This window comes from Balearica regulorum, chromosome 3 (genome assembly GCF_011004875.1).
Source record: "Balearica regulorum gibbericeps isolate bBalReg1 chromosome 3, bBalReg1.pri, whole genome shotgun sequence".
Lineage (NCBI taxonomy): Eukaryota > Metazoa > Chordata > Aves > Gruiformes > Gruidae > Balearica > Balearica regulorum.
In genome coordinates this window covers 126,024,464-126,038,983 of record NC_046186.1, presented here as the reverse complement: position 1 = coordinate 126,038,983, position 14,520 = coordinate 126,024,464, and the positions used below count along the sequence as shown (strand labels likewise).

Here is a 14,520-nt window from a genome sequence, read left to right as displayed (position 1 = left end):
CGCGTCAGCTGCTCGGCCTCGCACCGAACGCGTAACGCTTCCGACGGAAACCCGAGAGCCGCGCCGCTGCCGCCGTCCCCGTCCACGCGGCTGTGCCGCGGAGCCGGGCCGAGCTCGGGGCTGCCGTACCCGCGGGACAGCGGGGAGCGCGGCCGGGGGCGGGGGTGCTGCGGGCCCGGCGGAGGGGCGCACCGAGTAACAGGTTCCCGCCGCAGCACGCGTCCCCGCTCGCCCCTCGGTAGCGCGGGGTTAATTTCCTCGGCGAGGGTGAGGGGCAGGGCCCGGGCCGGCGGGCTCGGTCTTTATTCCGCCGCACTCGGCTAGGCCCTTGGTTTAGCACCTGATGCCGGCGGCGGACAAAACCCGCCCGCCGCACCGGCGGGCTGCCCTCCCCTGCGCCGGCAGCCGCCACAACAGCGACTTTCTGCTCCTCCGGGTTCCCTTCTCCCCGCGCCGCCGGAGCCGGCCTGCCCCCCCCCCCCCGGCAACAGCCTGCCCGCCGAGAGCTGCCGGCCGCTCCGGGCCGGGCTCGCCGGGGCCGGGCGCTGCCGCCGCCGCCGAGCCCGTGCCGGCTCCAGAGAAGGGAAGGGACGACCCGGCCTGGCGGGGCGCGGAGCTGCCGCCCGTCCCCGGTCCCGGCACCGGCGGGAGGCAGCGCCCGCCCCGGGGCGGCACACAAAGGCCCGCGCGTGCCGGGCCGTGCGGCGGCGCGGGGCGCGGAGCGTGCGGGAGGCGGGGCCGGGCGTGTGCCGCCGCCGGGGGCCGCGCGGGCGGGCGGGGGCTCAGGTGCACCCGCTCCGCCCGCCGCGCCGCCCGCCGCGGCGCCGCTGATTGGCCGGTCCCGCCGCCGCCGGCCCGAACAATGGCCCCGGCCCGCTTAAAGGCGGCGGCGGCCGCGCCGCGGGCAGAGCGAGGAGCGTGCGCCGCGGCCGCCGCCGGCGCGGAGGCGGCGCGAAGATGCCCCGGGGCTTCCTGGTGAAGCGCAGCCGGCGGCCCACCCCCGTCTCCTACCGGGCGCGCTGCTGCCGCGAGGCCGCCGCCGGCTCGCCGCTCCCCGCCGGCGGTGCCCCTCCGCCGCCGCCCCCGCCGCCGCGGGACTCGCCGGTGCCGGTGCCGTTCGGGACGCCCGATGCCGCCGTGCAGGCGCTGTACAGCCCCACGCGGCCCGTCAGCAGGGACAAGTACCTGGAGCGGGGCTTCAGCCTGGGCTCGCCCGTCTCGGCCGAGTCCTTCCCCGCCCCGGCCGTGCCCGGCACCATGGACCCGCTCCTCTTCGCCCCGGCCGAGCTCAAGCTCTGGGCCGCCGCCGCCGCCGGCCACGCCGAGCCGCCCGCCGGCCACGCCGCCGCCGCCGCCTCCGGTCCCGGTCCCGGCGGAGCCCCGGCCGCGCCGCCCGCCCCGGCCGCGCCGCCCGCCTCGGGCCGCCCGCCGCCCGCCAAGCGCCCGCCGAGCGCCGCGGAGCCCGGCCGGCAGAAGGCCCCGTCGGGCAAGAAGGCGAAGGCGATCCGCAAGCTGACCTTCGAGGACGAGGTGACCACGTCGCCCGTGCTGGGGCTGCGCATCAAGGAGGGCCCGGTGGAGGCGCCGGCCAAGGCGCGGGGCGGCTGCGCCCGCCCGCTGGGCGAGTTCATCTGCCAGCTCTGCAAGGAGGAGTACGGGGACCCCTTCGCGCTGGCGCAGCACCGCTGCTCCCGCATCGTCCGGGTGGAGTACCGCTGCCCCGAGTGCGACAAGGTCTTCTCCTGCCCCGCCAACCTCGCCTCGCACCGCCGCTGGCACAAGCCGCGCCCGCCCGCCGCCAAGGGCGGCCCCGAGACGGGCAGGGCGCCGGCGGAGGAGCCGCCGAAGGAGGCCAGCGGCAGCGGCAGCGAGCGGGACACGCCGAGCCCCGGCGGCGCCTCGGAGGCGGGCTCCGAGGAGGGGCTCTTCGAGTGCCCCCGCTGCGCCAAGCGGTTCCGCCGGCAGGCCTACCTGCGCAAGCACCTGCTGGGCCACCCGGCCCCGGGACCCGCGCCGGCCCCGGAGCCCGCCGCCGAGGAGCCGCCCGCGCCGCCGCCCGCCGAGTGCCGCCTGTGCCCCGTCTGCGGGGAGACCTTCCCCAGCAAGAGCAGCCAGGAGCGGCACCTCCGCCTGCTGCACGCCGCCCAGGTCTTCCCCTGCAAGTACTGCCCGGCCACCTTCTACAGCTCGCCCGGCCTCACCCGGCACATCAACAAGTGCCACCCGTCGGAGAACAGGCAGGTCATCCTGCTCCAGGTGCCGCTGCGCCCCGCCTGCTAGAGCCGCCCGTGCCTTCCCGGGGCCGAGCGCGTCCGCGGGCTGCGCTTGGGACTCGCCACGCGATTAGCTTTAATATGGCTTGTGAACTGCTGGAATCTGGCTTTACACTTACCTTTCCGGGGTCTCTCCATTTTATTTCATTTTACTTCATTTTTCCTTTTTTTTTTTTTTTTGGTTTTTTATGTTCGTTTTGGTTTTTATAAATGTGAACAGATCAAACCGCTTGAGGAGAAATGAGAATTCCCTTTAGTGTAGCCACAAATGCCTTGACTCTGCTGTTGATGGTCTCCAGAAAATGCTGTAGAAACTGCCTTAACTGTGACATGCCAACTTTCTGGGTTTGTTCGGTTTTGCCCTTGCTAAGGTAGCTCATGAGTTGACTATCTGTATATGTTGGTTTGAGTAATTATGTTATTTATTCGTTATTTATTTATATTAATTATGAAGATTGATATTATTTGATCGCAGATATTCTAATGTGCTTTTTTGTCTCCCCCGCCTGCCATTTCACTGTGCGTTTTAGAAGATCTTTTTTTCTAAAGGGATCTGCTAAAAAGGTTTTAACTTTTATACCTAGAATGACACACGATCTTAACCATTTTATCCTGTGCAACTGACAGCTCTTACTTTTAGATGCAATCTCTTTTTCTACACACATTATTTTCTTAACTGTTAGCTATTTATAGAGTGCTTCGATAGAACTGTTTCAACTGTATAATTATTTACTATTCAAATAAAATATTTTCAAATTCAAGCGTGCCCCTGCTGCCTCCTGCTTCTCCCTGGGGGGCTCGGGGGGGGACACGACACGATGCGGGGCTGGGCTCAGCTTTCCGCTGGCAGGGCACCCTGGTAGGCACCAGCCTGCTCTGCACTCTTTGATGAGATTAATTACAAAGGAATTAAGGGGGGGGAGAAGAGCAGGGCGAGGTGTGCCCGGTCCTGGGGGAAGGTTGCCGTGCCGCGCGGGGGGACGCGCTGACGCGCGGGGGGACGCGCTGCCCCGCGGCCCCGGCTGCAGCCCCAGCCCTGGCCCTGGCCTCCAGCTGTCGGCGGGCACAGAGTGTCCCGGGGCTCTGCTCCCGGCCCTTGGGAAGAGCTGTGGAAGAGTTCCAGGGACCTTCCCCTGAAAGCGTTGCAGGGAAAAACACGAGGGGAGGGGAAACCGTGAAGGAGAAGGGGAAAGCTTGGGAGAGGATGTGCGGTCTGCTTGGGCAGCTCTCCCTTGCGCTCAGCACTCCGAGCTGCGGGGCTTGGGGGCTCAGTAGAGAAGCTGCATCCTGGTTTTGGTATGAACTGTGGAGGCTGGTGCAAGGAAGGCTGAGCTTTCTGCACGCCAGTCTCAAGGCTAGAGCCTGGTCCTGCTCTGCCCTGTGGTGGGACTTCTGCAGCGTCCTGCAATAATGACGGGTTTTTGGCAAAACGGGCATGCTAGGGCTCCCCTCTGGAACAGGGGAAGACACCAGTGCGTGGGAAAAACTCGCGGGGCAGGGAGAAAACGAGGTGCCGAGTGCCCCGGTTCGCCCTGCGAGGGGAGAGGCGGCCGTGTCCCGTAGCCTGCGGCGGGGCTCCGCGTAGGACGTGCCCGGTCCTGGGAGCGCTTTAAGGAGCAACGGGTTGGGGTGATCAGTCCCGGTGTGCGCGGGTGCTTCAGGGCTGTGTCTGTACGTGGGAATTGCACTGGTTTGGTCAAAAAGTAGTTTCTTTATTTTTTTTTTTTTTTTAAGCAAAAATTGTTAGAGTATCAGTGTAATTGGGGAAGATGTATGCCGGGTCAGTAAAACCCCTCTCGCGGGTGTTGCAGCACAGCTGCACGATCTCTCCCCTTGCCAGCAGGAGAAGCCACGGAGCCGACCTCGTGGCGTGCAGATCCGCTTGGCACTCCCTGGTGCAAATGTCACCTCCTGGTCTGGGCTGAGAGGTGTCAGCCTGGGTCCTTCCGCACTCTCCATCTTGGGGACAATAACGCCTGGGAGGCTTTTGCTCGCGGGAAGAGGTTTCCAACCTGTTCTGCCACGTTCACTCACCTGAAGGCTCTCGTCTGAGACACGGCTGCTTCGCCGTGGGAAGGGCAGAAAGGAAAGACCACCTGGAGCTTCCTGCAGGGAAGCTTCCCAGGAAACGTCTGAATACTTTTTGATGTAGCAAAGCTTCTAGAGAAGGAAAATCTTTGTAGAGAGAGCTTTCCCGTTCGTTCAGGCTAAAAGGCACCCGAGCCAGTATGCTCCTGCTGCCTCGATTCCTAGGAAACTGGCTTCGTTCTGCCAGGACTGACTTCAGGTCTAGGCGAAGCCGTGGGTTTAGCTGTAAATTGATACGCTGAGAAAGGGAACGTGGCCTCAACAGCCTGAGAGAAACTGGCGGCAAAACATGCTTGGCAAGAAGCGTGGTATTGCTTTCCCCGGCGCCCCTGGCCTCGGAAAGCCCCAGATGCGGGCTGTCACAGCGCGGTGTGTGGCAGCTGCCCGTGGGCCCGGCAGGCCGGGCTCTCCGCTCACGCCAAGCGGCGTTTGCCCGGCGCACGTGGCCGTGCTCTCAGGCCGTCGCACGCCGCTGCCAGACCGATGCCCAGCGCATCCTTCAGACGGGCCCAGAGGCTCCGTCCAGGTCTCGATGGCAGCGCCCCTGCTGAAATCTTTGCTCTCAGCCTGTGGCACTGCGGGCCACAAAACAACCGCTTCATCGCGGTATCCGTTTCCCAGCAGTCAAGTAAATTCATGCCTGTTCCGGTAGGAGGCAGATACAATCTGTTGGGGTCGGAAGAATTTCCCAGGTCTGTAGGGAACCATCAGGGCAGCCATGGGCACCCACGCTTTTGCATCTTCTGCTGACGGGAACACACGTTGCAGTGGAAAGTGTGGTTCGTTAGCGGCTCCTGGTTTGGGGAGGGGTAAGGAGACGTGAAACTGGAGTGCTTTGCAAACTGGGCTCCGTTCACAAACACCCTGTAAAACAGGGGACTGGCTTTTGGCGTCGCGGGGCTACAGCAGCCTTGGCCGCTCGGACGGCACCCCTCCTTCCGGCGGCGGCATGGCTGCGCAGCTTTGGAGGAGGCCGTGATGAGCGTGAGGCACCCACTGCCCGAGGGGTTTTACGGGGAGCGATCCGCCTCGCCGCCGTTCTCACCTTTCCGCGTCTCTCGTGACGCTGGCAGTGAAGGGCATCGCACCACCGCTCCCCGCTCACTGCAGGCTGCCTTCGGGCAGTATTTTGGGGAGGGATCTGTCCCTACCCGTCGGTAGCGTGGAGCCGCTCCTCCCCTGCGCCGTCCCCCCGATGCCGGACCTCAGCCCGGCTCTCCCCTGCCTCCACGTCCATGCCCACGAGCCCGGCGAGCCCGCTTTTGGCCCAGTGGCTACACCGAGAGCCGAGCGGCGCGGCTGAAACCGGAGCTTGACCAGCGCCGCTCGCAGCAGCTTCTGGGAATGCAGGTGTTGCCTTTGCGGTGCCACGGTCTCGCCATCCGGCAGCGCAGGCCGGCCAGCGCTGTGCAAACAAAGCCTCCTGCTGTCAGCTAACAAATCAATTTGCTGATGACTCTGAATGCATCCAGCAGGAACAGGTTTGGGCACCGCGGAAAACGCTGATCCTACCCCAAATGTGACGCGATTTCCAGTTCTTGGAGGCAGTTGGTGCGCAGGCACAGCGGTCGCTCGCTCGCTGTGCACATGGGCAGGGATGTGTGCCCGGTTTGCAAACTGCTGGAGCCTTCCTCCTCTCTGAGCGCACAAAGAGCTGAACACATGGTCTGAAACGGATTGTTTGCAAACTGAGAGGAACCAGGGAGATTAATTACAGGAACCTTCAGGGTCCTGAGAAACGCAGCTCGCACACCGTCACGGAGCTAGCGAGAGGCTGGGAAGAGCTTTTCCTGCCGGCGGTGTCACCGCCAGCGCTGCCACGGTGATGCCGCTTCTCCGGGGTGAATTTTTTAGCAGTTTTGGTATCAGCAACACGGTCGCTCGCAGCCACCACTGCAGTAGGCGCATCCATCGGCTGCCTCGCTAAACACAAGCGGGCACAGCCAAGAGTTTTCGGGGGGCTGGCCATGCGACGGGCAGCTGCCTGGCCTTGCCGAGCATCTTCTGGTTTGTTTGTTGGGTGGGAGGAGAGTCCCGGGGCTGGGGTGAGCCTGGGGATGGCTCTGGGAAGGGCTTTTGCTTTGGAGTTCAGACCTCTTCCGCCCGCAAACCTGTTCAAAATCCTTTTTAATGAGCTGGTGGGGGGAAACCACTCCCGGAGCGGCAGGCGTTTCTCCCGTCCGTCCCCAGCGGGGTGCCGTGGGGTGCTGCTGTGTGCCGTGGGGTGCTGCGGGGTGGCACAGGGCTGCAGTGCCGATGTACCTCCCATCCCACTGCCCGCCCGCGAGGGTGCTGGGTCCCGGCGGGCGTTTTGGGGCTACTGCAGCGGGCGGTACGGCGGGTTACCTGGGGCACCCAGGCGTCTCCCCTCGGCGAAGGACAGGGTGCCTGGGCTGCCTGCGTTTTGCACATTGCATTCAAACATCTCAAATCCTTCCGTGCAGATAAAAAGCCTCATTACGGCTTTAAATGGTTTTAATTAAATTTAGTTTACAATCCGCATGACAAAGGTCTGCCTCGTGGAAACATTTGATATGTTAATCAGCGAGATGGACATGCCAAGCCTGGCCTTTCCTTTCACCCGCTGTCCTGCAGATAAAGGCTCCAGGGCAGGACACCGGCAGGGTTTTCTGGTTTTTTCCTTTTTTAAATCTTATTTAATCTAAGCGCACGTCCAAAAAGATATGTGGCGTCCTGCAAAGGCACAAACATCCCGTGACACTCTGCTGCCGATTCTGGCATTACCGTCGGTACAGGAGAGGCTGAAACGGGGCCGGGACGCTGCGGCGGGGCGGTGGCACGGGCAGCCAGCACCGGGACGCCTTTCCGAATGTCCGTCCTGCCCGTACGGTAACTTGGGCAGGATTGCTAACAGCCGTCCGCCACCTCCACTTAAATCACCTGTTCCTTTTGGAAAAGAACCACTGGTTTTAAATAATAATAATAATAATAATAATAAAACCCCCTTGAGCTGTGAAGCCCAGCCGGTTCCGTGCCGTGTCTCCTGCGCTCCGCATGCCTTACCCACGCCTGAGCACCGCGGTACTTTTAGACAAACTTAATTTTTTAAAGCTTTTCTCATCTGACGGGGAAGTTGATTTACGGAAAGGCTTTCCAAGCGGAGCAAAGCCGCTGCCCGTGCCGCACCGGGGCTCTGGGTGGCCTGGCCTGGCTGCGGCAACAGCCGGGGAAGGTGGCACAGTCCAGTCCGGGTGCAGACGGGGATTTGTTTGTGCGACAAGGAGCAGTCATCATTTCATTTGCTAATTTTACAGGTTTTCATATGTAAATGACGGGTATTGCAATACCGGCTCAAAGGGAAAAGCCCAAAACCCGAGGAAAATGCCAAACATCTGCACTGGATGGGGACCTAGATTTTGACCCGGAAAATTTTATTTGAATTGTACACACACGCGCGCACGTGCGAAATAGAGATTTATTACGTGGCATAAATTACAATTCTACATAAAATAAATAGAAGCTTTTCATTCCTTTCTTATCAGTATATTTTATATAGATTATCTACATAAGTATACTTCAGAATAGGTAGTAGAGGGTATAATAGGTTACAGATAATGTATTATATAATGTATATTATTAATTATATATTGCCTATTATACAATAATATGATAATTATATTAATTGTAATTATATTATAATTATATAATATATTATATATTATATATTATATAATATTAATTATATATTATATTATATATAATTATATAATATATGATACAGATAATGTATCATATAATGTATATTATGAATTATCTATTGCCTATTATATAATGCATACTATGATGCATTATATGTAGTACATAATACTATATATGCATTGTATATCATTATTGATACATTTTCAATGTTCATATAATGAAGTAATACTGTCCTGTAGAATTTTTTTAGTAGCTTTACAGGTATATGTATAGGTGCACATACGTATGCATACATGCATACATAACATGTATTATACATACATCTTGTGCATAATCTATAATCCATAGTATTATATACTGTATTGTACATAGTGCATGGAATATTCTATGCCATATATGATATATGCATTATGCAATATATAATATGTATTATATAATGTATTAATTATAGAATCTCTTATATATTATTCATTGCTGAGATGATTTATATAACTGTAATTTTTCTTATATAATTTTTTTAATAAAAGTATACTGCACATGTTATGCATACAATATTATAGTTTATATAGTAATGTGTATGTATATCTAAAGTATATACATATGTGCATATGTACATATATATGCATACATAATGTATATGTAACATATAGCATATGTGTAACTTATAATCCATATCTTGATAAAATTAATAAATATATAATTAATAGCACTATCATTAAACACATATTAATGTATGAATAATATACAATATATTATCTAGTTAATATGTAGTATAATATATTTATTATATACTGTATATCACATATAATACATAGATTATAGTTCATAGATTATGTATATTATGCTTATTATAATGTAATATTGTATGCACATTATATCTGTATATTTAATACCTACTATATATATTATGTCTAATATACATGTATAGAATCATAGAATCACAGAATCATAGACTGGTGTGGGTGGGCTGGGAGGTGCCACCCCTGCCACGGGCAGGGACACCCTCCACTAGCCCAGGTTGCCCAAAGCCCCATCCAGCCTGGCCTCGACCACTGCCAGGGAGCCAGGGGCAGCCACAGCTTCTCGGGGCAGCCTGGGCCAGGGTGGTACGCGTAACAGAAAATATTAGATATATAATTTGATATACTATAGCATGGAATAAATATAACATAATATGCATAACATATAATGTTTATAGAATGCAGAACATATTCATAGATTTAGCAATAAGATAAAACATATAAAAGTTAGGCATTTTATGTATAAATTTATATATAATTTAATTTTAATTTAATTTAATTTAATTTAATTTAATTTAATTTTTAATACATGTCGGTCTGTGGACACTTTTCTGCCTGTTGCCGGGGGCTGTTGGGCCGATGGCGCTGGGGGTGGCTCAGGCCCGCGCCGGGTGCGTGCTTGCCCCCGCGCGCCCCGCGTCCTGCCTGCGCCCACTGCATCCCGCGGCCGGGTCAGTCCCGCCTGGCAGGGCCCCGGTGCACCCACCCACGCCTGCGCTGGCGCGGGGACACCCAGGGTGACCCCCCCGGGGGGTGGTGCGGGAGCGGGGCTGGGCACCTCCCCAGTGCCCGGCTCGGGGCTGCGCCGGGTGCTGCGGGTCTGGGGAGCCGCGTGCGGAGGCAGCTGCACGGGGACCCTGCTGACGGGGGTGCACGTGTTTGTGTAAACACCCGTCCCCTGGGGTGCGTGGGCAATATACAGCTCAAATAATGATGCAAATTAAATCGGACGGTACGATTAACGCCCTGTAAATTATCCAGCTTCCTCCAGCGTGGCGCGGCCGTCGTACACCAGCACCGAGCGCCCCTCGGCCACGGGGCCTCCAGCCGGGGCTGCACCTGGGGAAGGTGGTGGTTGGGCTGCGGCTGCAGCCCGGACCCCTCGGGACCCGGGGACGCCCCGGCCAGGTGTCCCCCTCAGCCCCAGGGCCACAGAAACGTCCCTCACCCCATCGGTGCCAGGCACTGCATGGCTTCTGCGGGGACGGCGCTGGCATGACCCCGGCTGATCTCCGGCGCTCCCAAGCGCGGTTCCGGCAGCTGCCGCACGGCGCAGTTTGCCGCCCCTTGTCCGGGAACAGGCCCGTTCCCGGCTGCTCCCGAAGCTCAAGGCGAGCGTGGCCAGCGCTGGGCCTGGGACAGGCGTCACGTCACGACAGGCGGGTGGAGGCCGGGTTCCTACGGCCTAGTGAGTGTGCAAGGTTATTTCTGCAACTGGGGACGTTCGGGGCTTTAGCTGGAGCCGTTTGCATTAATTCTCCATTTCTGATTAAAGCACCTGAAAGTAATTTAAACACAAACTTTGCCAGCTCTCTTCAGCAAAGGAACAGACATTTCCAAGTGTCTTTTCCCACTGCGAACTAATTCCCTCGCATTCCCACTAACAGGACGGGCAGTAATGCGTAAGCACCTCTGACATGATTATGAGAGCACAGACCCCCTTCATTTCCTTAAGTGATGTCTCCATAGAGTAGAAAAGCACCATTAGCAACATATTGGCTTTAACGTCCATGCAAATCGCGCGGCAGTAAGGCATGGTACGGCTCAGGAAGGGAAGCCTTGTCATCACGCGTTTCTTGCAATGAACAGTATATAAATAATGTCTTCTGGGGGCTCATAACGCTCTGTAATTATTATTAGCAAAATGCTGCGAGCCCCTTTGGTGGCGGCCGCAGCTCGCGTCGTCGTCGCGCAGGCTCCGGGAACGCTGCCCTGGGAATGCTGCACCGGGAGCGCTCTCCGGCGGGGTCGCAGCCACGCTCAGCCAAAGGGATTGGAAACCACCGATGTAACGGATGTGCTCGTGCCGCCCGAGCGCGGCAGTACGGCTCCCAGGAACGAGCTGCAGCAGCCCCTCCAGCGCTCGGTAGCAAAGGGCTCTTCGTGATGGGGAATGGGGCAAAAACATAGCCCGAAATAAAAGAGAACGGTCTGTAGCCAAGGGCGCTGTCTTGGCCAGCAGTACCTGTCTGCAGCAGAGGAGCGCCCCGTAAACACGTGTGCGGGGCTCAGCTTCCCCTGAAAGACAGGCTGGTGAGTGTGAACGGCCCCGGCACGCTCGCGAACACGCCTGCGACACATGGACTGAAACACTTGCAAACCTTAAAAAAATCTTTTACTGTGTCTCTTTCAGGTGGCCTGCCCTTATGAGTGGTGACAAGAGTAAAGACGCTTTAATAAAGAACATAGTTCTGCAACCAGCTTTTATTCTGCAGAAGAGGAGGTTAAAATCCTCGTCTTTTGCCCCGAAGCTGTTCCTTAGACAGACAAAGGCAATTTTCAGTGGTATTGGCAGAATTCAGCCCAACAAATGTGCGTTCTTCCCCTTTTGGCCCACGGCCGGTGGCAGCGTGTCCAGGGCGAGACCGTCCCCGTCCCCCCGCGCAGTGGGAAGGGCTGGGGGGCTGGCGGGACGTTCCCGCCCTCCGGGGGTGGCTGGGAGCCGGGGGGTTGCCAACAGCATTGCTGAGGTTCCAGGGCCCCCCCAAACTGAGAACACCATCGGGCGAACGCGAGGTGTGAATGCCTACGGCGCTCTCGGTTCAGTCACGGCGTGGCGGTAACGCGGTTTTGGCTTCGCCAACGCCGGCTTTAACACGAAGCTCTCCGCGGCGTTTGAACGGGACCCGCGGCCAGGACACCTGGAAGGCTGCGCCTTGCCCAGCGGCTCCGGCTGCCCCAGCCAGGCAGCGCCGCCCGGACACGGGGCACGGCCGGCAGCCGGCGGGAAGGCCGAGCGCCGGCACGCACCATGCGGGTACGTACCCATCTTTTGCTCTTTTAAGGGTTTTGTTTTGAGCTGGGACTTACTGCGTTTGTCAGGCGTAACAAAACAGCTTTGTTATCCAGTTCTTTGTAGAAAAACACAGCTGAATTTTTACAAATTAGCATTTCTAGGTTTTTTACATCAGGCAAATACTATTTTCATAGGTATTTTAATTCTTCCCTGAATGAGAGACGCGTATTGCTCTAAAGAAAAAAGTCTCCTTTTATTAAGAAAAATCCCTTTGAAATTATTTCAGACCATTTATTGGATAATCAAGAACAAGACAGCCTTGCCAATACAGTCCTGAAAACAAAATAAATTAAAATACATGTTTTATTTTCTAATTTCCTTTACCAACACACAATCAGTAGAATGCAAAACCAAAATGTGAGGCAGAAAATGAAACCCACACCCCTTGTCCAACGAGGCTGCTGTTCCCAGCAGGACGGCGGCAGTGCCCACGTCCCGGCCAGCTCCGTGCTCGGCCACTCCCGCTCCGGGCACCTCGGGCGGCGCTGGCTGCCCCTCCGACCGGGAGACCCTGCGCGGAGCCCGCAGCAAAGGGCCGGCTGCCTCTGTCCGAGTGGCAACGGTTATCAAAGAGCAAGTCCCTGCTTACGGGGCTGGACGCTGACGCAGACAGACGTTCACACCTAAGTAGCCGTGCAAAACAAGAACGCGGGCCCAGTGGTGCGTTTTGCTTCCCCGACACCCCGAGCCCTTCCCTTCAGCCGTCCCACCAAGTTCGGAGCTGTGCTTTTGAGTGCCGCGCAGCAAAACAAGACCGGAACAAAGAGCAGCAACAGGGCCCAGACCAGGAGGGGGTTAGGAACGCCAGAGGGGTCTGACACAACACTTGAGAATGGGCAGACAGTGGTGTTCACAGCATGACCAAACCAAATAACCCATGCGATTTGCTCTACAGCCGCCTCGTCTCGCCCCCGCGCGGCGGGAGGGCCAGGGATGCCCAGGGGCGCGTGGTGCCACCCGGGGTGGGGGGGACACGGTGCCGCCCCGGCGTCGAGGGATTTCTGCCTTCGCTCTGGCCACCCCCGTTCACCCCGCGTGGCTGCAGGACATCTCTCCGATTTATTCTGTTTTTACAATGCAGGGGGTTTTAGCTATAAAAATTACCAGCCCTAGAAACCTATGATACACGTAGATGAAAGACGTTTCCTATTGAAAAGACAGGATTTGCTTACTACACAAAGTGCCAGGAGGACGCTGCGTGTCCTCAAAAGCCTTCAGGTTAATTTTATTCTAACTAGAGATGCTTCAGGTTGCAGGCTGTTGCCCTGATGATGTGACAGGGGAGGACGTTACCTAAAAGAGGTGCACCGTCTAATTATTCAAACTGCGGTGAGAAGGAGTGGTGGCAAACGTGTGGCATTTGCTCTTCAAAAAGAAATGTGATTATTTTTATTTGTCTAGCGAGTGGTTCCCAGTACACCGCCATCACGTGCGCTACTGCAAACGACGCAGCGATCCCAAGGCCAGAGGTGCTGCTGAGGAAGAGGCCTTCTGCCTACAGGAAACGCAGAGACGTGAAGGTGAGTGGCTGAACCCAGCTGGTGCGGGTTCCTCCTGAATGCCAGGTAAATGACCTCTTTGATGATTACTGATTCTTAGCTGCGTGCACAGAACTGGTGCGGGATGGGCCCAGACAGGAGCAGGGGAGCAGAGGCCAAACACAGACTGGAAAGCACCTCTGTCGTTCACCCGCGCTCCAGAGGAGGGGAGCATTTCTTAGGCGGCTAGTCAAGTGAAAAACCTCTATTTGGACAAAATTCCCTAATACAGAACTGAGCGTTGACCGGACTGACTAAAAGCAATGCTCTAAAGTTACATGAAATAACCGGTTTCGGTCCTGGGGCCTGTCCGCTTGCTGCGACAGCAGTACTTGTGCACAGGCACTCGGGGAGAAGAGCGTGCTGCCACACCAGTGGCGGGAGCTGCCGTCGCCTTCGTCCTCTTTGTGATGGCAACGATCCAGTGAAACACGCGATGACAACGCAGGTGAGGTCCGATCATCACTCGTGTCTGTCTGAATACGCGGGAACTGCAGTTTTACAGAGCCAACCCCTCGCCCGCCCCCTTCGACACATCCAAAGCAGCAAGTTCTATAGACGCAGTAAATAATTTATCTGTGGGAAGGTCCCCTGGGTTCCCTCGGCTGGAGTTCTGCTCCCGCAGCACCTCAGTTGGAAGACTTGCTGAGGGCGCTGGCGGAGCGGCGAAGCTTCCCGGAGACTCTGCTCTTCGAGGCACGTGGCAGCGTGGGCGAGGTCTGGTCGGCCAGCTCTATGCCTATGGTGACGGTAAGGTCGGCGCTTGCGCTGGTGGTGAGGCAGCCTGGAAAACGGAACGGGCAGATAAAACAAATGACCTCAGGAAAGAAACAACCCGCCTGTCTTTGCATCAGAGTAACTGCTTGGCAAAACGCAGCCCCCCCCCCCCCCCCCCCCCCCCCCCCCACCCCCCCGCACCTCTTGCAAATTAATCTCGGGTGTCACTTGCGTGAGCCTGACATTTATAGCAGAACTTTGGCCCGGGCAGCTGAGGAACCGCCGCACCATGCGTTCCTGCAGAAATAAGGAATTTGTCTTTGCCAGCTTCCAGAGAAAGCGAGGAGCGGCCGGGCAAGTGGCAGCAGCGCCCAGGCGAGCACGTGAGCCCCCGGCAGCAGCCGCTTTCGGGCCAGGCGCAGATGCAC

The 14,520-nt window shown here is 57.0% G+C and overlaps 3 protein-coding genes across 7 annotated transcripts in view; 2 read left to right on the top strand and 1 right to left on the bottom strand.

Moving 5' to 3' along the window:
- Nucleotides 1–13,371, top strand: part of CFAP61 (cilia and flagella associated protein 61) — a 115,735-nt gene extending 102,364 nt beyond the window's left edge. For 3 of the 4 annotated variants that reach the window (XM_075749980.1, XM_075749981.1, XM_075749979.1), the window contains one exon: nt 13,239–13,369. In XM_075749980.1, the coding sequence (XP_075606095.1) occupies nt 13,239–13,369 (131 nt within the window). Of the gene's footprint in view, nt 1–11,174; nt 11,799–13,238 lie in introns of all 4 variants that reach the window. The other variant, XR_012834841.1, reaches the window with a different exon arrangement.
- Nucleotides 392–2,447, top strand: INSM1 (INSM transcriptional repressor 1). The gene is given in 2 exon segments (XM_075749983.1): nt 392–914; nt 917–2,447. Coding segments are annotated over 2 exon segments (1,416 nt in total). The 5' UTR covers nt 392–862; the 3' UTR covers nt 2,281–2,447.
- Nucleotides 12,058–14,520, bottom strand: part of RALGAPA2 (Ral GTPase activating protein catalytic subunit alpha 2) — a 126,715-nt gene continuing 124,252 nt past the window's right edge. For both annotated transcript variants that reach the window (XM_075749977.1, XM_075749978.1), the window contains one exon: nt 12,058–14,159. In XM_075749977.1, the coding sequence (XP_075606092.1) occupies nt 14,005–14,159 (155 nt within the window). In that variant the 3' untranslated portion in view covers nt 12,058–14,004. The remainder of the gene's footprint in view (nt 14,160–14,520) is intronic.